Source organism: Vicia villosa, linkage group LG5 (genome assembly GCF_029867415.1).
Source record: "Vicia villosa cultivar HV-30 ecotype Madison, WI linkage group LG5, Vvil1.0, whole genome shotgun sequence".
Classification (NCBI taxonomy): domain Eukaryota; kingdom Viridiplantae; phylum Streptophyta; class Magnoliopsida; order Fabales; family Fabaceae; genus Vicia; species Vicia villosa.
This window is the reverse complement of record NC_081184.1, coordinates 40,318,892-40,342,223: the sequence shown is the minus strand read 5'-3', so window position 1 is coordinate 40,342,223 and position 23,332 is coordinate 40,318,892. Positions and strand designations below refer to the sequence as shown.

General features: G+C 33.6%; 2 protein-coding genes across 2 annotated transcripts; both read left to right on the top strand.

The window, feature by feature from the left end:
• The first annotated feature begins 15,210 nt into the window (after positions 1 to 15,210).
• On the top strand, positions 15,211 to 16,026 carry LOC131606555 (uncharacterized). Its single transcript, XM_058878761.1, has 3 exons — positions 15,211 to 15,458; positions 15,539 to 15,806; positions 15,896 to 16,026. Exons 1-3 carry the CDS (start codon positions 15,321 to 15,323, stop codon positions 16,009 to 16,011), a joined length of 522 nt encoding a protein of 173 aa, XP_058734744.1. The 5' UTR covers positions 15,211 to 15,320; the 3' UTR covers positions 16,012 to 16,026.
• Positions 16,027 to 16,118: 92 nt separating this feature from the next.
• Positions 16,119 to 20,035, top strand: LOC131604555 (uncharacterized). Its single transcript, XM_058876987.1, has 10 exons — positions 16,119 to 16,197; positions 16,276 to 16,366; positions 16,446 to 16,609; positions 17,998 to 18,130; positions 18,235 to 18,355; positions 18,437 to 18,607; positions 18,709 to 18,768; positions 18,857 to 18,984; positions 19,715 to 19,717; positions 19,768 to 20,035. Exons 1-10 carry the CDS (start codon positions 16,119 to 16,121, stop codon positions 20,033 to 20,035), a joined length of 1,218 nt encoding a protein of 405 aa, XP_058732970.1.
• Positions 20,036 to 23,332: the final 3,297 nt, after the last annotated feature.

Below are 23,332 nucleotides of genomic sequence, written 5' to 3'. Positions count from 1 at the left end.
TGATGTCAAAATAGATGTTCAAGACATTTGTCTAGACATTTAGTCAATTCTCCTAAAAAACATAACTGGTTGGATTACCTTCCAAGGAACATAATAGCTATAATAAACCCTTCCTTTTAGAACAGAACACAAGCTCATTCAGAGTTGAAAACAAAAATAATTCTCTTGTTTTTCTTCAATAGCTTGTCACTTTCGCGTCAAACCTTTTGATTAGATACCAGAGTACTTCTTCTTGATCAACCTCGCATCTGAACTCTTTTCTTCCAAAAACACTTAGATGTGCCTTTATGAGTGGACTTGAGAGATTCCCAAGTATCTTTGGCCACAATACAAGTGATAAAGAGTCTATAACACAAAACACTTCAAGGTTAGACAAACCCACTTCAGACTCATTCCTTTTGTCTTATTAACACTGGATTCTTCCAACCTGACAAACTTTAAAATTCTACTGGCCATTGATTTCCATAATGTTACCACCCTAACTTTCCAAAAGACAAATAGGACCAATAAAATATCTCCATGAAGCTCACCCAATAAATACACAGGGTGCCTGCTCTTATGCCAATTAAAATTTCTGGTACAGGCACAACACATGCTAACACAGTTGTCTTACATGATGTCAAGACAGATGTTACAACATCTAGAAACAGACCAGACATATCATACTGAAATTGATACTTAATTAAAATTGCAGAATGATAAATAACACATAGAAATGTTAACCCAGTTCGGTGCGACATCACCTACTATAAGAGGTTACCAAGCCTGAAAGGAAATTTACTATTAGCAGTATTAGTTTAAAGCCTAAACAGTCTCAGTTTATAACTTTTCACCTAATCACTACCAGTGCAACTTCTACCTAAAATTTGACATCTAGATATGGGAAATTGTCATCCCGTTTCCTAAATCACCTTAGTGATATCCAACAGTCTCAATCCTAGTGACTGCATAAAAAACAATCCAAATTAGAAGATTACACTTCAAATACAAAATACTTGGTTTTATTTAAAAGCTTCAACCAATAACAATACTCAACTATATGCTAAAAATCTCTAAGAGTGAGAAGGGGGTGATCAAGCCCTTTCCTATACACCCACAAAAGATAACAAGTATTCACATAACAATTATAATAATAACAAAAACATATATATAACAAATATAAGCTTAACCCTCTTAGAGATAATATAGTATCCCCAGTGAAGTCGCCACTTTTCTATAGCGGTGAAAAATTGAGACCGAGGCCACTAGATTGACCCAACTCGTATTTTAGTGAAAGTAGCCACCGCGCTTTATTGTTTCCAAATAAAATGGAAAAAAGAGTGAAATAAAACCCAAGGAAGTTTTTAAAATCAAAACTAACAAAATAAACAGAGATTTTAGGTTCGGGGGTTGGTTATGCAAGGGGAAGGTACCCTCACATATGTAGTACTCTACATAAACCTCTTTGAAAATATATATTATTATTATTGTTGTTTATGTGTTTTGTTTAAATAGAGTGGGATGGTGGGAACATAAATTTTAAAAGTGTGTTCGTCAAGACATCACATCTTATGCCTACATACCTTTTAAGTGCAATAGGGAAGTCAGAGCATTTGTAATTCCCCTTAAAAGAAAAATAAAAGAGCCAAGTGGAAAAATCTTTTTAGGTGTGTCATACCCCAAAATTTGCCTTCCATATTCCATTTACAATGATTCAAAGTTCAAGATTCAAACCCCAAAGCTTTGCTCAAACAATCCCAAGATCTACAGTCAACTGATCCAATCCTGAAGGTCAACTACAATCAAAGCATGATTCAAACCTATGATCATTGGTCAAACATCGGGTATAGAGGTGCATAACCATCATTTGATCAAAGATTAATCATGATTCCATTAATAGAAACTCAGAGATGAACAAATACAAAAAAGGTTCAAATTAGAGTTTCTTAGGAGAAAGTCAACCCAACTTTGACTGGGCATAACTTTCACATGGAACATCAAAAATTCCCCACTCAAAGCCTATTTTGAAGGAAATTGGATTCTCTACAACTTTGTCTCTCACAAGCCAGGGCTAGAAATGATTCATTTGAGAGATACAGTGCAAAAGATTACAGGTCATTTTCAGGCATCCTCCAAAAGCAGCTTTTTGTCAAAGAGGATATGATCAAGATAAAAGCTCCAAATGAAAAATATATTCCAAAGTGGCTTGTAGAGGACTCCTTGAGGTTTCCAAAAAGTATTAGAACTCCCTCATAGCTTGAAAATTGAGTGAGATATGCTTGATCAAAGTTGGGTGATTTTGGAGGACTAAATGTGAAAAAAGAAGGTTCAAATTGAGAAAACTTTGCAAATGGGCCTATGGTTTTTTGATGCAATCTTGATCCACGAGTCATTAGCAGGCCCAAAATCATTTTCCACGAAATTTAGCATTATATTTGATTTAATATGATTTTTTATTTCATTTTAATGAATTAATTAAGATAAAAATCAAATATTTTGGTAAAAAATATATTTTGATGATTTCCAATCACCATTTATGACAAAATATATTGCAATTTTCGTGACTAAATGATTGGAAGGAGATTGATACAATTTTGGCCAAAATAAGAAACTTATCATTCAAGAATCAAATCAAATTTCCAAATATTGGCAAGAGGGGATTCAAAGATCTTTGGGCTATAATTTGTGACCTAACTCGTTGCCTATAAGTACCTAATGCATACCACATGAATAAGGGTTACAAATTCTGTCCTGAAAGAGATTTGCAAGAACACAAAAAAGGCTTCAAAAACTCAAAATCGTTTTCAAAGAATTCGTGGCTCTTAGCAAGAATTAAAGGTTGCAAAAGACTCATTGGAGGATTCTGTGGGGATCACTACGCTACAACAACAATCCCGGAATTACCTCCGATTGGCCAAGGTAAGTCATTCTAAAGCTTGGATCGATTAGCATAATATACGCATATTTATGTTGTTTTGAGTGTGTATTTGGTTTTGTCTGACTGCCATGAACGTTTCTGGAGTATTTACAAGGTTCTCGTGTCTTCTAGCGTGATCGGCCATTGGAGGCCGATTGGAGCTTTAGGTTTGAATTTAGGGCTTTCTCATAGGGGTAAAATTAGGGCTAAATAATAGCATGGCTGGATTCGCAAGATGAGGACGAAGGGGGTGAATAGGTCGCGAAATGTTTATGAGCCTGTATATTCTATTCGCTATTTTCTCCATGGGCATAGGCTACGAAATAATTCGTAGCAAAATGGCAGCTACTGCTTCACAAGTCTACAGGTTCTGGGGAAGAAGAAGGGTATGTGGCAACACGCCATTGGCAGGTTTGAATTACGCGCGCTTTCCATTTAGGAGCGTTAGATGCGATTATCATGAAACGAGCGCGTTGGTTAGACACAATAGGTGTGTAGCACAGTTGGTGAGAGGTGCGTGTGTGGGTCCTCAGGGTCCAGGGTTCGATCCCTGGCCCTTACACATTATTTTTTCTTAATTATTCAACTCTGGATGCTGTGCGCACAGTACCATAGGCCCTATCGTGAGCCCTCACAATCCAACCCCTGGCTCTCCATTTAACCTAATCTAATGCCCATAAATTGCTCCCTATACCATGCACCATGCTAACAACCACATCAAATCCCAATCCTATTAAACTACAATAATTTTTAATTAACTATTTATTTTAATTAATCTCTTTAAATATATTTATTTATATAATAATAATTATTTTCATAATAAATTATTATATGATATTTATATTAAAAGTTTCAATTTGTTGTTCGTGCCGATTAAATCGATTAATCGCTATGGGCAACAATAATTTTAATTAAAATGCTATTTAATTAAAATACAAATTAAATTATATTCGATTAAATGGTTGCAACTATCTTATTAGTTGTGATGATTAATCCTTTCTCTTTTTTCCCGACTTCAAATTTGTTATTCTTTTTAATCGAATCAATCGATTACGAGGGGTAACGATGCACATTAATTATTAAAAATTATTAAAAGATATTCTAATTCGTTATTAGTAATAATCAAATCAATTGATTAAAATTGGTAACGGTGCAACTTCAAATCTGTTAACTATGGCGATCGAATCTATTGATCGTTGCGGTTAATAGTGCTAAATCAAATCAGGGTTGTACGCCCAAACTTCAAAACACTTTCCAAACATCTTTCAAACTTCAATTTCAAAATACGGATTTTTATCCTCATTCAATACAACTTCAAATACATTCAATTCAAATTCTAAGGCGTACAATCCTGTGCCCGAACTACGTTGACTCTGATTCTCCATAAGGAGATACGTAGGCACTTGGATAACCAAGGCGAGTCCCCCTTCCTCTAAATTCTAATCCTGTCCATATAATTAGCCTTATAATTACTCTCTGTCACCTTTCTTCATAAACCTTGCCATAAACCTTTATCTTTGAATGTTAGCCTTTAGGAAAGGGTTGAGGGTGCCTAACACCTTCCCTCGACCTGAATATAGTATCTTACCCTGATCTCTATACTGCGTAGGGTTTCCTATTCGCCCTTCAGAATAGGTGGCGGCTCTCTAAGTTATAATTTTTAGGGCAGGTTGCTACAAGGTGTTGAGCTTTATCAATACTCAACGGGTTTTTACAATGCTAAGCTTTAACAATACTTCCCAAGTTTTAAAAGGAGACAAGCTTTACCAATACAATGCAAAAATGGTAATTTAAAAGAGTGGTGGTTGAACTTAATCAATACAAAACCAAGGTTGATTTTAAAAAGGTTGAGCTTAAACAATACAAAACCATTTTTTAAAACAAGGTACAAGTGATGAGGTTTAACAATACTTAACAAAGTAAAAAAGGAGGAAAAAAGAGCAAGTACCTTGACAATTTTAGTCAATATTATTGTCATTCCTTTGGATTTTTAGCATCAATGAGGAACTAAACATCTCAAACAAGCATCAAGGGTGAGTATCTCAAGTGGTGCGTGAGATATGTTATGTGTAACATGGATATAAAGCAAGGTGAGTTAAGATATCAAGGTAAATAAACTCAAGTGTAAAAGGGTTGCGAATAAAAGGGATGACATACCTAAAAGTCAATCATATCATGCATGTATGAATATGATGTGATGATGGATAGATATCTCATGCATGTGGGGTTAGTAGACAATATATACATATATATATATATATATATATATATATATATATATATATATATATATATATATATATATGTATATATATACAAGGATAAAAACATAACGAAAGTATAAAGTATAAAGATGTAAATCAACAAGCATGTATGTACAAGTGGATAAACAAGGGAAGATCATGGCAATTAAGTTGTATTAACATGGTATGTGCATTAAAATCAAAAGATCAGGGGATCTTGAAATTAGGGTTTTAAGTTTATGCACTAAACCTAATTATTTAGAAGTTTAAGCAAACCCTAAATGGAAAACTATGGGGATCATGATATGAACTTCAAAGGAAGCTAAGTTGAACCCTAAATTAGTCACACAAGTTTAATCAAAATATTTTGGTGAAGAAAATATTTGAAAAGATTTGATTTAAAGTTCTTTTAAAAGGCATAAAAACCTCATTTTTTGTTTAATTAAAATGGGGTCAAATAAATAATATTTTTGGGGTTTTAAAATTTATTCACAAAATATATCACATGATTGAGGAGTGTATAAAAAATCAGCTCAAAAGGAGTAAATTTGCTTATAAAAACAATTGAGAGAAAATGGGGAAAAAATAATTAAAATTTTTTAAAGTTGACTTCAGGAAATCGATTCCCCTGTTTGAGGAAATCGATTTCCTCTTAAAAAAAAACCAGTTCTCAGCTTTCCAACCAGCATCTTCTCCAAAACTCAAACTTTCAAAAATGGTAACTCTCTCATTTCTCCACCAAATACAAAGTGTAAAGATCAAAGTTGCTTAGAATTTCATGAGGATTTAAGAAATGTGCATATGACAAATTAATATTGGTTGTAGTCCACGAATTTTTGACAATACCCAAAAAACCTAATTTTTTTCAAAGTTAAATTAAATGACAATCAAGCTCAACCAATGCCTATTTTCATAGAGCTTTTATTCATGGCAATTAAAAAAACAGAATAGTATCAAGAAATGTTTAAAATGATGCTCAAATGATGTAGTTCAAAAATGCAAAAAGCTTACCAATTGGAGAAAGTTCAATGTCCCTTCTATTACTTCCAGAAGCAAAGTGATGATCGAAAAAAGTTCCTCGGACCTTCCTAAAGCTGGTGGAACAGTTGGTTTGCTTTGAGGAAGCCTAAAACCTTCTGCTCACTTCAAGTTGCAAGTGATGAAACTTGAAAACGGAGGATGATGATTGAGGTGTTACAACTGCAAACTTTTCTATAACTTCTATATGATATATATGAAGCGTTTGAATTGTTAGTTTGTAAAGAACTTGAGAGAAACTCAAAATTTGCAAGTTTGTGCAAAGTGAAAAAAAATGGAGTTTTTAAGTGAGATAGTGAATTTGAGAATTGTTGTGTGTTTGAAACAAGAGGTAAGGCCTTCTATTTATAGGGACGATTTGTGGTTTGTGGAGGGAAATTTTTTATCAAAACGGGCTTCCCAACTCATGTACTTTGTTTACTTCTTAGTGAAGAAAGCTTGAAGGTTATGGTTACAATGGCTTTAGCATGCTTTAATCAAGAACAATAAGGAGACTCCTTTACTCTTAGATGGTTAATTGTTGGTTTTGTGATGCTTTAAAATCATAAGCAACAAGTTATGGACTTAAGACTTGAAGTTTTGTGATTAAAGTCACTTTTCCAAAATGGCAATGGCGCCTTTAGTGCAAAAATAGAATGATTATTTGGTTAATGATCAAAACACTTGGACAATGCATTAAATCCTTGTGTAAACGTATGACTATAGGTAGATTTAGAAGCATATGGACCTGCAACACAAGATTATGCAACTTTGGTTGGGTTTGTAACTTGGTTTGGACATGGAAAATGACCTTAAGAACATCTTCATGGTGCCATCTTTATAAATTCGAACCTCCTAGCTCACAAATGCTATGGAGGAGTTGTTTTCTTTTTTGGAAAGCCCTAAAAATCCTCTACAACTTTGGTGTTTGGAGTTTTCCCGAATTCACAAGGGATGTTGATGGAAAATGGCCTCAAAGTTGGTTACTTTTTGGAAGTAAATATGTCTTGTAAAATTTTTGTAAGTGTTTGAAAAAAGTTAACAACTTCATGGCCTCATAACTTGAAATCCTTTCATTTGTGGAAAAATATTCATATAGACAAAGTTGTAGATCGTGAGTCGTGACTTCCTCTTCAATGCAGGCTTTGGAGCACAAAAAATAGTTATTTATTGAAGAACTTACGGACTTTCAAAGTTAATCATAAAACATGTGATTTCTTCATGAAAAAGTCAAAACCCTAATTTTGACTTTGATTCCTTGGTTGATTTTATTGATTTTTCTTTATCAAATGACTTCAATAATCTCATATTCATTATTTTGATCCTGAAAAGTCCATGGTTGACAAAATTTCTCAAAAGTCAAAGGTGATCTTAAATAGTTGACTTTTTTCCAAATGAATTGCATTCTTCCAAGTATCAATTGAATCAAGCTCTTCTAGCCAAATGAATGTTATGAGTGGATTATGATGAGGCATTGGAGATCCTTAAATCATGTTTTGAGCCATAAGACTTTACTATGACTAAAAGTCAACTTTCCAGAGAATCAGGTCAAAAAACCTAATTGTGTACCTGATGAACAAAAAAGTTATTGACCTTGATTTGAACCATACTTGAGTTTGGATATTTGTAAGGGAAATCACTTCAGTATATGAGAAAGCTTGAGCCACCTTATGATCCACAAAAATCTAATTTGTCTGAGCTCTTTGATTAGTCACATATCTTGTGAAACAAGCAACAAGCAAACACAATCCTTTTTTGTATATTTTAGTTAGTAAGTGATGCATGAATGATGGTAATGAAGTGAGATCTTTGGGTAAAAATTGGGGTATGACATTAGTCATGCAAAATTAATTTGTTAGAACATACACAACTAAATCAGGAGAAAAACCACCATAATCAGCATAAAAAAATGCCCACCAAACTGAATTGAAACAAAACATCTGCAATCTAGCCTTCAATTCGTGTGTAGAAGGCTTCACACCCCAACAAATTCAGGTCAAAAGCTAATTCAAGTTGTCCTTATCTGACTCAAAACCACTTGATTCCATTAGCTCTACGACAGTAGATTCTATCTATCTTATATTCTCAGGTTTCAAGTTCTTGATCGTAATCTTCTTAATGCATAATGTTCCACCATAAGGTTTAACTATGGTGATGTTATTCCTAACATCTCCAGCTTTCTTGACCTTATTTATCTAAGACTCTAGCATATCACTAACATCCTTAGGAACCTCAATTTCTTTCACATGTAAGCTCTCACTTGATTAGTTGGATGAATCTCCTGAATATTGATTCATGTTGAGCATTTGAGCTTGAAGAATCAGACATAAATCTCTAATTTGAGAGCATGTTAAGGCAAGATGTTTGTTTATCTTCCTTGTAATTGCAAACCAGTTATACCACACTTGAGATAACAAAAGAACCTGCCTTATGTTTTGTGCTAAAGTAGTCTTAGATGAGAGAAACACTTTTTCTCTTTTTGCACAACTCCGTAGCATTAATTGACATAAACCTCTATAGATGCAAATACCAAGGACCCTCCTTAGTTTTTCAAATTAATTTGCATCCAACACTTTAGTGAAGATGCCACAAACCAATGTCATACATATTGTCTCGCATTGTGCTTCTTCAATATTTGCTTTATCCAAATTAATTTCAAACTATTGCTTTTTGTTGCACTGAATTCAGCTTCATTAGAAGATACGATTGTAACAACATGCTTTAAAATTTACGTTTAAACGAGTCGCCACCCACTATCTGTTTTATGGGAAAGTGGGAAACCCTTAAAAAAAGAGATTTGGGTAAATAGGTAAATTAGGCAAAGGGAAGGTGTTAGGCACCCTTTGCATCCCTTGTACTCAGTGGGACCCATTTAGCCTTTAAGTTTTTAAAAAGAGGTTTTTGACAATTGTTGACTAATAAATAAAAAATTATAAAAAAAAGAAAGAGGCCTCATATCAGGGGTTTAACCACCGGTCAAAAATAAACATTTTTAAAAACGGGGACCTCATATGAAATCATTGGCCCCAAAAGCATAGGAATTTTGATAAAAGGTTTAAAGCTTATTTGCGTAAAAAAAGAAAAGGTTTGTTGGTCGTTGTCTGTTAAGTCAACGTGGTTAGGATTTGTTCAAGACAAATCCTAGGACAAACCTTCAAGAGGGAGGAGAGAAGCGTAGAAAAAAAGAGTTTGAAGAAAGTATTTAAGAAATTGTATGTGAATGTAAAAAGAATCCTCCTCAACTCTGAAAAATAGAGGACTATTTATAGATTGAAAAATTAGGTTAAACTGCTATAAAAGAAAATTATTCAAACAAAAGAAAGCCCAAAAATTATATCTTGACCAACAAGTTTAAGAATTTGGACTTATTTGTTACCAGATGCAAGATATACTTGAAAATGATTTGATTTGAAAAGATTTAATTTATTTTTTAGGATTTTTGACTATTTGTTGAATAAAATAATGATTTTAATGAAAAAACAAATTTTAAAAAATGCATTAATTCAAAATACGAAAATTAAAATTAAAATAATAAAAAAATACAATTTTGTGATTTTTGAAAATAATTTAAAACGGAAAGAAAATTAGTAACAAATAAAAGAAAAAATATCCAAAGTGTATCATGTGAGATTTGAACTCATGACCTTGTACTTGCAAGCTTTTACTTCATACCAATTATGCTATATTACCTATTAGAAATAAAAAGCTAATTAAAAGGATATGAAGGTAAGCAAATATTCGCTATTTAAAAATACAAATAATTTTAAATTAAATAATTATATATTTTTAACAGACAAAATAAAAATAAATATAAAACTCAAAATATTGTTGTAAATAAACAAAAGAAATTTAAAACCCAATATGTTAGTTGTAAATAAACCAAAGAATTTTAAAACCCGAAATGCTAGTGTAAATAAACCAATTTTTTTTATAAAATCCAAGTTTTAAGATTATATGACTTTTTGAAACGGGGTGAACAAATTTGGGGTATGACAACGATCACATTGATTTATTCCTTATTGATGAGGTTCTTCTTGTTTGTCACACAAACTTTCTCCAATAGTTCTATAACTTGTTCAAATGTCAAAACTTCTTTGGACAAAAAATATTGAAATTCTAGTATAGCAGATTCCAGGTGTCGTATAGGATGTCGCGACATTGAATTTGTCTTAAACAATACAGCAAGGGATACATCATTCAAAATAGTACTGAAAAGTAAACAGCACACCAAAATTGTTAACTCAATTTGGTGTACAACAACACCTATTATGGGAGCTAGCAAGGAAGGAAGGAAATTTGTAACACCCTTCTAAACCCCACAAAAATTATAACATAAATCAGAGTAAATTAATCATGCTTCTCAAAACAAGGGTGTCACACATAATTCAAAAACCACAAACACCTGTCATGCTCAATAACACTTAATTAAAATTCATGCTTTTCATACACTTTCACATAGTATGTAGCAGCAGAATCAATTTCATTCATAATGAATATAATAATAAATCTCATGCTCTCCACACAATTCACACAATTCTACAATTTCACATAACCATAATGTGACTCAATGCAAGACAATGCAATACTCATGCATGTGGTACCAATCACCTGTTATATTTTTTTCAGTTTTTACATTTAAACCGGGTCCGTCCTCTAGACCAATAACACACAAAAACCTGCCCTCTAAGCTTCAAACCCCATCTCCAGGTTTGGGACAAGTCAATAGCTTCCACGAAACTATCAAATATTGCCTTTTGACAACAATGACGCATGTGCAAATATCACAATCATATGCAATTAAGACTGTCCTCTAATCTTAATATCCATGCATATCTTCAATAATCCATCACATTTGAATTACCACACAATTGCACATACAAACACATATTCATGAATTATTCACATACAATCCATATTCATAATATTCATGCACTAAAACATTATCACAATACACAACAAGTAATCCACAATTACAATGCAATCCAATATTTTTATAAGTTGAAAACATCTCAACAAAGATTGTTATTAATTTATTCTATACTCCTAACTCATAAAAGTTATAAATTTTTTTATAATTATAACCAAACATAATTCCCAACGAACTCTAAACAATTCTACAACAATCTGTATGACTCTAAAGTGCTCCAAAAGTACTCTATTGACAACTCTTACCTATAACTCTTATCTATAAGGGTAACTTTTATGAACTTATTTGGCTAATGGTCAGACTCAAGTAATAATAAAACAACTCTAATAAGTCAAATACCTTTAATTTTAATGGTTATCAGATTTTACTCTAACTAACTCGAAAACAACTTTGACAACCCCATTGACAACTCTAACAGGATTGAAAGTAATTTTAGTTAGCCAAATAATCCAAATATTCCTCTCTAACTCAAAACTCCTAAAAATATTTATCAATAATATTAAACTAATTTATCTCAGTTGCACCAAAATAGGTCTTCAGTCAAATCTTCCTAATTTATCTCCATAATTAGAACGTCCAAATATCTTTGATTCTGACTTGAATCTTCCAAACCTATAAACTGGTGCCACATAGGACTTCATAATATTTCCAAAATATTTTGCAACTGCCAAATCATAACAGAATCTGTTATTTCAGTTGCATCAGTCCGCGATGTCGAATGACCCTGCTTAGGACATCTTGTCTGACATGTTGCTCCAGTTGTTGAGACATATCAACGCAACATGTTTCTTCATCAGATAAGAGTCCTTGCTTAATAGGTTCATGTTAGCAAGTAAACACATGCTACCTATCCTATAGCTGCTATATTTGTTTTACAAAAATTAATGCCAATCCCAAACGTAGAGAACTTACAATCTCCCCCTTTGACAAATTTTGCCTAAAACAAATACATAAAAATTAGGGTTAATAGTCATTTACCCCCTGTAATATAGGCGTGTTTTGATTTACCCCCTTTAAAAAAATTTAAAACTTCTTTGAAATATTAAAATTTTAAGTCGTTTACCCTTCAGATTGAAAAATTACCCCCTATAAAAGTTTTTTTTATTTACCACCCTGGTTTTTACACGTTTAGGGGGGTGCCCCAAAATTACAGGGGGTTTTTTAAAAAAAATTAAAGGGGGGTGAATCAAAACACGCCTATATTACAGGGGGTAAATTACTACTAACCCTAAAAATTAAAATCCAAATAACAACAATAAACAAAAATTACAAAGACTTAAAACTCAGAGTCTTCAATCCTCATCAACTACTGATTACAACAACATAACCTCTGTCTTGAAGTCAGGACATCTTGTTCGACATTTTTTTCTCAACAGCTCCAAACTCAACACCAAAGAACAACAACCTCAGGATAAGGAGTAGAAAGTCCTAAAGTCATTTGGTTTGCATGAGGAAGAAGATACCTTGCACTTCCCTCAACCCAAGAACCTTTTCTTTCACAGAGAGATAAATCTTCCTCTCAAGTGGTGGCATAAGAGAACCATGGAGAATAAGACAACACCTTAGCATATTCGTTCTCCCCCTTTTTAGCCATAAATTGACAAAGAAGGCATTCACATGGCTAGAACCAACCATGCCTTGTCAAGATCACTGATAACTACATCTAATAGCCTTATGTCACGACAAGTTGTCTCACATCACAACCTCATAAGAGGTATAAAAACTCCACGAGCTTGAACAACACACAAGCTTCAAAAGAATATGCACCCTTGCAACAACAATCCATAGACAATTAAATTTACTCCCCCTGTCATGGATAACTAGTGCTTCTGCTGATCATAACCACTTCAACACTAGATGAAAGCACATGAAAGACTTCATACTTTCATAATTAAATAATTGTGATATTTTAATTTAATTAGATTATTATTTGAATTAAAATAAATAAAATAACAAAGGGTTTTAGAAAAATAGTAAGAATATTTGTATATGGAGATTGGAGGGTGAGAGAAGAAATTGGGGTAATAGGTTAATATAAATAGATAATTAGAAGAGAATTTTTGTCAGTACGTGCAAAAATTGGAAAAGAGACCGAGAGAGACAAATATATAAGAGAAACTTTGAAAGCCATGAAAAATCCCAAAAGGTCAAAGGTTTGCATTGATTAGCAAATTTCAAGGTATGCGGAGAAATTATTAGCATATGGGTGTTTAGACAATCAGATAGTGAGGGATCTTTACCCTCGTATATTCTTTTTCTCCTTTTGTGTTAGTGATTGTATGTTTGTGGCCAAAAATGGTTTGGGCAAAATCCTTTGAGGCACCGATTGATGGGTTTCACTTATTCTTATAAATATGATATAAAATTGTATAAATTGTGATTACTTGGATCCATGTCAATGCCTTGTTGTTGTATAATAATCTATGGTTTTACCCTTAGGGGCAACATTTTAATAATTGAATTATGGTATATAATTGTATGTGGATGTGGATATGTATTTTTAGAGATGTTGGGATTGATAGGGTAGAAAATTTGATAAACCGTAAAATTTAGAAAAATTCCAATTTGGTGAAAATTGAAAAATTCGAGAAAATCGGGGGAGAAGCCGTGCGGCGGAGCCACGACGACGGAGGAGCCGCGCCTAATAGGTGGCGACGCAATGGCAGCAACGGGTGCTCGATGCAACAGCCCGAGGTCGTGGTCAGCAGCACCGGGCGTGTGACTCTTCGCCATGATGTCGCAGTTGGTTGTGCTAGAAAGTGCGCGCGGCGAGGTGCCGCAGCAACGCATCGTGATTACGCGCAACACGGGAGACCGCGACTCAACGGCAACCGCGGCGCAACGAGCAAGACGTGCGGGTCGCGGGCGAGCCGCAGTTTGGTGACAAGTTCGGTGGGCGATTCGGCGGCAACTGTTTGGGCGGGCAACGGGTAGGCGTTTTCGTGTTCGCTTTCGAGTTCGGCGAGTTTCGAGCAATTTTGAGTTTAGTGACTTTACGCTACCTTTTGATGAGTTTAGAGTAATATATTTATTTTTGTAACTTTAACATGAGTTGTTAGAGTTGTCATAGAGTTGTCAGAGTTTGTTTTGAGTCGTTTAGAGTCATATTTTTATTTGTTTAAAGTTCTTTGACATGTTTCGAGTTGGAGTTGAAGGTATTGGACTCTTTAGAGTTGTCAAAGCTATTTTTGAAATGTTTAGAGTTGTTTTAGAGTTTTCCTGTGAACTCTGACATGTTTTGAATTGACTCTATTAATTCTCTAAAAATTGTGAAATTATTATTATTACCTTGTTGGTTGCCTTACACGAGTAATAATGTGTTTAGTTAATTGATTAGTAATATTGAGTTTATATATTAATAATTTTTTATCCATTGATAAGTATTTATGAATATTATATGATTATGTGATCGAGTCATAACTGTATACTATGGTGAGTTTAGTAGTTTAGAGAGAACTATAAAGTTGGCCTTACATTGGCAAAATTGTGGGTTCAAAGAGGAACCTTGTTGAGTATAATTTGTGAATGTTATTTGTTGTTGAGTATGGGATGTGAATGATATTTTTTGTTGAATATGAATTTGTGAATGTTATTGTTGTGATTCGTGCATTCATGTATATCGAAGATAGGTATGACTTCAGTCTAACAAGGTCACAATTCAGTGAGAAATCAATGACGGTCATAGGTTCATAGAGGAACCAAGTTCATAGAGGAACTTTAAACATGGATAACTCAATAACACACCCCTGATATCCAAAAATTTGGTACCACATGCATTTGGAGGAGAATTACATGGCATTTCATATTTGCATTGTAATTGTTTATGGGTAAGAATTAATTTGTGTATTTGATGTTAATGTTATTGGAAATTGTCCTTGTTATCTATAATATAAGAAAGTTCTATCTTTTTGAACTTTCTATGTGGTGCTGCCAAGTGGCTTAGTCTCACAGCAGAATTTGTTTCTTCTTGATGCGCCATGTGTAATTTTGATGATTAATGAACGTATGTTGTTCCATATTCCACCATTGATGTCTCATATAATTGGCATTAAGTTCGGTTTGTCCATGCAGCTTCTATGCTTAATGAGGACTTTATATGCTTCTTTCCATTCAGCTTCAGCATCGGTTATGGTTATGTAATGAAGAGTGGAATGAAGAGTTTGTAACTCCTACATGGTTTGGTTATTTATGGTATTGGTTGGCTACACTTTTCTGCAGTATCATACCAGTGTTCAATATGGCAAGACCATTAGCAAAAATATGTGACATCAATGACAGCAAAGAACTTTGGAAAGTTTCTGTTCGTGTGCACCACAAATGGACAGTTGTTTCGAACAAGAGGGAGCATTTTGAGATGATTTTTGTTGATGTATCGGTAATGAAGTGAATTGTTCGGTTGTTTTTACATATATTGTTTCTGGTTTGTTGTATGTTTGATTTTAATGTTTTTTCCAGGGTGGTGACATACATGTTGTTGTTCCTGCACCGCATGTATCTCTTTTTTCTGAAAAAATGGTCTTGGATCATAGTTACACTGTTTCCAATTTTAAGGTTCAGGCTAATGTTGCGGCTTTCAGACCTTCGTCTCATAAGTTTATGTTGAAGTTTACTGCTGGCACTACGGTTACGGATGATAACAACGCTGAAATACCTCCAAAGCCGTTGGTGTTTACTAAATTTACTGATATAATAAACGGCAACTTTAACAAGGATGTGCTAATAGGTAGAATATTTTATCTCTATTCTGTTTGACTGGATTTGTTTTTTATGTGTTGTTTCATTTTAAGGTTTTTTTGGCTGTATGTGTTTTAGATGTCATTGGTATGGTGGAAAGTATTGGGTATTCACAGACCACATCAGGTGCCCGGAAGCAGCAGATTAACATGATGCTGCGTGACGGGGGGTTTGTTTTCATATTTATTGTATAATTTATCAAACATATCTTATGTGACTATGTAGATGACATGGTTTGTATTATTTCTTCAGTGAGAATACTATCAATTGCACGCTTTGGGAATCCTATGCTGAACAATTCATGAAGTTCAAGCAGGAGCGCGGAGATGATTTTGGTCCTATTTTTGTCATGATTCAATATGCTAAAGTCAAGGCACAGGGTTAGTAATTGATCAAGTTTGGTGTTAGATATCCTTGTATTTTGATACAGATGGTTATGTAACATTCTATTTGAATAGGTAAGTTTCCACTGTCCGTGACAAACACGTTTAATGTTACCGTCCTTGGTCTGAATACTGATTTACTGCCGATGAAAGAGTTTATAGAAAGGTATGCTCCCTGGATTTGCTTTTGTGTGGTTTTAATTTTTATGCAATGTGATTGTTACATTACTGTCTTCCTTTGACAGTTTTCCGAAGGATTCCATGATTACGTTGTCTGGCCAGGAGGGTTCCAATTCACAGCTTTCAGCACAAAACTCTGAAAATCAACAGATGACTCCTGTACAGAAATTGCTTTCAAAGGCTGTTGTAATGCCTAATGGGGATCAGGGGTGGCCCGGAGCACGGGCTCGTGGGGCGGGAGCCCAGGGCCCCATAATTTTAAGGGCACCAATTTTTTTTTCTTACCCCTATATATATTAAAAGAGAATTTTATATTATAAAAATACTTGCTAGAAATTTTAAAAAAAACTAATGGTTAACAAATTATAGGGGCACTACAAAGTTAAAATTAATAAAAGAATATAATTTCTCATAAATAAATATAAAGAAGAATAAAATCAATTAATTCCTCTAAAATAATAGCAATTAATTTATTCATAATTTTAGCAACTACAAAATTTAATTGAGGCACTAAACTTAAAATAATGATATAGAAAATATTTTATATTATTGATCCCAAAATTAAGAGTGAAGCACTACTTCAACTAGCTGAACAAGATAATGATCTCAAAATTAAGAGTGAAGCTGAATCTATAGCAACTCATGGAATTAGAAACTTTGAATTTTTAGTAGCTATGATTATTTGGTAGCTGAATCTTGAGTCTGCTGAAGAGTCTTTTCGAAATCATGATTTCTTATATATATATTGTAGATCAAACAATAGGCTCACTCGATAGAAGATTTAAGCAGTATAGCACATATGAAAATATTTTTTTTGGATTTTTGTTTAGTATTGAAAGACTTAGATCATTAATAATTTTGTTTGAAGAACCGAAACTTGTTAGAGAAGTGTCAATAGTTAAATCAAAATTAAACTATATAATATGAGTTCTTTAAAGACTTTTGATTGCTTTCCTAATGCATGCATATATTATAGAGGAATATTGACTACCCCTATCAGTGTTGCATCTGCTGGAATAAGTTTTTCTAAATTAAAATTATTAAAGTCTTATTTGAGATCTACTATATCACAAGATAGATTAAATAGTCCTGCCTTAATTTCAATTGAAAATAATTTTTTGAAGAACCTTGATTATGAACAAATTATTAACGATTTTGCAACAAAAAATACTAAGAGGATGATATTAAATAATGTTAAAAGCTTGGTCAATTTTTTTATAGGAAAAAAAGACGGGACCAAGAAGAAGAAGAATAAGTCTCTTTATAGTAGTTTATGTTTTGATGTAGTATAAACATTGATTCAAAGATCCATATTTCTATTCTTTTTGGACGATGTCAAATGAAAATGTGTTTTTTATCTAATTATTTCTTTTATCTTTATGTATTTATTGTTTAAAAAAATTATAGGGGCACCACTCTTTTGATTCGCCCAAGGCACCAAAATTCAAAGAACCGGCCCTGATGGGGATATTATAAAACTCAGAACTGTATGTTCGGAAGTTGTTGGCCGTTTATTCTGATTTAGTATATATTTCCATTTTTCCGTTGCATTTGACAGTGTATCGTATTATCTTTTGGTTCCATAATTGCATATTACATTTTGTGCGACTGTGGGAGAAACTAAAATGCTGGTTGCCTCTCCGTATGGCTGGTATTATCGTGGTTGTCATGCTTGCTCATGTATTGCGCGTGGTGACAGAGCTCCGTTTGAGTGTGAGGCTGGACATTTCACTGAGGCAGAGATTTTTAGGTTAACATCCTTGTCACATGTTTTATGTTATTTCATTAATATGTGTGATTGTCAAGGTACTAAACATGACCTTTTTGAGTGCTCTATGTATACTGCGAATGTAGGTATAAGATTGAGATTGAGGTTACTCATGCCGGGAATAGCTGTAACTTTTTATTTTGGGACCGAGAGTGTGAGTTACTTTTGGGATTGTCTGCTTCTCAGCTGCGTCATACAATGATTAAGGTATTTCCGTTTACATACCGTTGGAAAAACATAGACAATTATGCCAGAGTTAACTGATCTTTGTCTTGCAATCTCCTAAAGGCTGGCATTCATGATCCCTTGGAATTCCCACTGGCATTGGATCAGATGTTGGATTGCAAGATGGCTTTCAAAGTTAAGTGGCAACCACGTTGGAAGAATGCCTCTGTCGTTATGCTATTGAAGAATGACCCTTTTGTGAAAGAGCTTGCTGATCAGTTTGACCCAGATGAGGTATTTGAATTTAATCTTTGCATGTGTTATGCAAATTAAAATCATTGTAAACTGACTTTGCGCATATTATGATTTTGTACTATGTTTCGAATGATTTGTAGATGAAACAGCCTGCTGTCGAAGCAATGACCACTGTTCGATCCGAACCTAATTTTGTCTTCGTAAGGACGTTTACTGTACTCAAATGTACTCCACTTTTAATGTACTGTTGAATATTAATTGTGTCATGTTTGTTCACTTATGTAACAGGATCTTTATGTGAGTTCAACGCACAGCACAAATCCACTTACTCCTACTGGAAAAAGACACTTTCCAAGCGCATCAAGCGAGTCAACAACCTCGGATGCCACGTGTAATGGAGAACTTTCATCAAACAAGTTAAAGAAAATTATAAAAATAGAGAAGATAGATTAGTAGTTCCTGCATAATTTTAAGTATGTTTGGGTGTGTTTTTGTTTTATTTCCTTTCCACTTTATTTGTTTTTTGTTTTATCTCACTTATGTATCATAAACAAATCAGACTTGTAAGTCTGATTCTGTTATCTTAATATAAGACTTTTCTGTTTTTCCTTAATCATCTATTCAACTGCTATGAACTTGCCTTTTTACTGAGAAGTTCACACAACTAGCATGCACCGACAAAATGCTCTGTTGAATGTTATAAATAATCAAAATTAATATAGCTGCGCATATGACATTGTATGTATTCTCTTCAAATTGTTGACATTTATCTGAGCACCTGTTGCAATTGGATTGAATGGGATCACCTACTGAGTTAAATAAAGGTACACATGAGAGTTAGAAATATGTTAATGTCCATTCATGTTCTCATTAATAAGGACTGTTATAATAGGTAATATAAAGATTGTGCATAACATTTTGAAATTATAATGACAAGACCTTCCATTTGCATTGTATAAAGTATATAGCAGATAATGCTTCACTTATTGCCTCATCCCAATCAACTTTCCAACATACCCCATTAATATTATATCTGTTTGTTTCATAACAGCTGTTATCACAAGAGTAATGTGAATCCATACAGTTTTATATTGTAGATTTCATACAGTTTAATATTGTAATTGGAATTGATATTGTTACTTCCAGGAGGTAACAATATATATGTGTAATAATATTTCAGTTCAACGATAATGTTGCAGACATATGTTGCAGAAATATGTTGCAGACATGTTACGACAGACAAAGCTTATAATATGGGATGAGCCACCAATGGCGCATAAGTATGCAATAGAATCGCTTGACAGAACTTTGAAAGATGTTATGAGTGCAAACAAAAATTCAACTGATGTATTTGGTGGAAAGGTTGTTGTTTTCGGTAGCGATTTCAGACAGATTTTACCTGTCGTCCCTAGAGGCAGATATTGTACAATGTGCCATAAATGCATCTTACATATGGCATTCAGTTGAGGTATTAACATTGACAAGAAACATGGCCATTCAAACTGAATAGGAGACAGTTCCCTATTATAGTTTCCTATTCTATGACCATCAACAAATCACAGGGACAGTCATTGGATAACGTTGGTTTGTACTTACCAAAAGATGTATTCACACATGGCCAGATTTATGACGCATTGTCGAGAGTAACAACAAAAAAGGGAATCAAAATACTGATACATGATGAAGAAAAGAAATTCAGGGGGAAAACTACAAATGTTGTGTATAAAGAGGTTTTTAACAATGTCTAAGTTTTAAAAATTAATCACGGTAAATCTGTAACAGCAGTAATATATATTACTAACAGCATATTAGTAATGCAAGTAACAGCAGTAATATATATTACTAACAGCATATTAGTAATGCAAGTAACAGAAGTAATATATTTATAGCATAATATCTAAATACCAAAATCATATATATTAATATAAAGGTGGAGCTAAGTCCACCAGGGAATTACAAAATGTTTAATAGATAGATACTTATAACAAACTTTTACATCATTTTTCAATTTTTCAACATTGTTACAAGTATCTCCTTGCTGACGGGATCCTTAATGCTGAAACCCATAGAGTCTCCATCAAGCAGGCACCTTTCCTTGGCAAATTTGTACCAACCACGCCCTAAGAACATCTGACCCTTTTCGGTATGATGAACTTCACATTCATACCTGACTTCTCTTTCCCAGTCAACCAAATCTACAAACCTTGCTCCATTGAGCCAGCGACTTGCCACAATATGCTCAGGAATTTCCTGCAATATTAATATAAAACAACATTACATTATCCCATTAACTGATAGGGAAAGACAATAAGCTTAAAACGAATAATAACTTACAAGAAGACATGACTGAGCCATCTTCCCATTAGCCACATCTTGCTTCCAGATACAATATCGTAACTTAGCAGGCTGATATGCATGGCAACTAACATCCTCACCATCCGGTTCATGGCATCTGAAACATAATAGAAACAAACAACATGGTGAATAAATAAATGTGTTATCAAACATTCTAAATTCAAGCATAAAAACGTATACTCAACATAAGCTAATTCAAACATACACAGAGTTATCACAAGTGACAGCTTTCTCCATAGCCATTTGGTTCACCGAGTTTTCTTCACCTGCATGCAACCATATATAACTTTTAAATTCAAAATGTAACAGAACAACCATTCAAATGATATGTTTACCTTTACCTCTCATTGCTTGATCAACACTTCCTTCCATCTTTTCAGAAGTTCGCGACTTACACTATTGGTTGCAGAGTAATGATAACTGCTTCAGTTTTTAGTGCTTTCAAACTTCCTACACATTACTTATATAACACTCTAAATGGACTCTTCACATACCTGCAACTTTTCCACAGTCCAATAGAATTCAATGCAATTGTTCAATTAGTCTTCTTTGCATTTACATCACTTCAAAACAGTTTTCATTTTATTTATATTCCTCACAAAAAACATTAACTGCCCATAACCCAATTGATCTTTCACATCCCAATATAATATAACACATTACAGCTATTTTATAACCATTTAATATTACCATACTACTCTTTAACATATACTCCTATTAAATTGGATTTTCAACTATTCATAAGTCCATTGTTGTATGTTCACCATTTAGATTTAATAGCCTACCATTTACAAGACCCATACCCCTACTTATACCAACAATAATGAAATTAGGAACCCTATTCTGATCAATTTTAATAGAAATCCTGTTCAATACTTATAATAAGCAATACTTAATTTAAAAACAGATTGGTAATCAATTTTGCATATAAAACCATGGCAGATTAAAACCAAATTTGATAATATTTAATTTAAAACCATACATAGTACCATAATTGTTAATCTTTGTTCACATCCACCATTACAACAAAAAAACAAAATGATAATTCCCATACAAACCAAACTGCCAACAAACAGTCCTATACATCCACCACAAACATTGCCTAACCAACAACTCTATCAACGATCACCACTGCGCTCCACTGTAACCATAATATCTAACACTGGCGGGTAATAAATCACAAAGTGCACTTTATCTCCTTCTTTCAATTCAGCTGCCCTTACATAATCAAACCATTCTCCATACAAATATGTTTCATTTTTTTTTTGGCCTCTTCTTCACATTGCACTCATATGGGTACCCGTTGTCCACATCATTGAGGGTAATCTCTGCCATTCCAGCAAGTCCACATTTGTCTACTATTTTTGCAGGAATATGCTGCACTCATTGACAAACAATATCAGTTACATTACTTCTGTGTATAACACCATTGTGCCAACAACTATAGACTTTGAACACTGCTTACCATAACATTTGAGCAAAACTTCTTTACATCATGAACTTCACGAGTCCAATATGCTTCTTCCAGCTCCTCCTGTATAGGACTCATTTCCCTGAAATTAACACCACATTTACAACAAAATTCCAACACAACAACATCAGTATACCTATAACTATAATATATTCCCTATCACTTATAAATAAACTTTACCTCTCACTATCAGAAGATATCATTATGTATTCATTCAAATCAGCAGTATCTGATAATCGCACAGAACTTCCTATCCCATCTCCATCATTCCTTCAACACAATAACATACAAACTATTCATTAAACTAAGTTGTAACACATTTTTCGGGAAACACATTCAATTTCGTGGAGGTTAAATGGAATTCAATGCAAAAAATAAAATAAAACTATAAGATTACCGTTTATTTTCGACAACACTGGCAGCCTCTTCGACAAGAGTCAATCTTTCATGTTGTTTCTTCTATTCCTCCATAACATCCTCATTCTCATGTGACCCACTCTGTATCCTCTCAACTGTGAGCCGCTCCCATGGTGTTTGCAACTCCAACCGATCGAGTGAACTAAAATCAAAACAACATTGTGACCTCTAAATGGATGAATATCTTCTAATAAACTCTGCAAACAACATAAACAGTAACACATGCACATACCTCATTCGAAGAGAATACCTTCTTGGTTGTGACATTTTGTTCTTCAAACGTATCACCGGACCCTGCGTTTCTTACAGCAACAATGCCAAACACAGACTTAAGAAGACACAACCTTTGATTGCCAACACGTTGAAGAGTTATGAAATCCAACGTTATGTAACAATAACAATAATAGGATTCTTTTGTGGGCCTATTAACATATTAGGTCTAACAATTAAATTAGGTATTATGCACCAAGCCTAACCATCTAAGGCCCAATAAACTTTAATGTCCTATTAACTTACATATA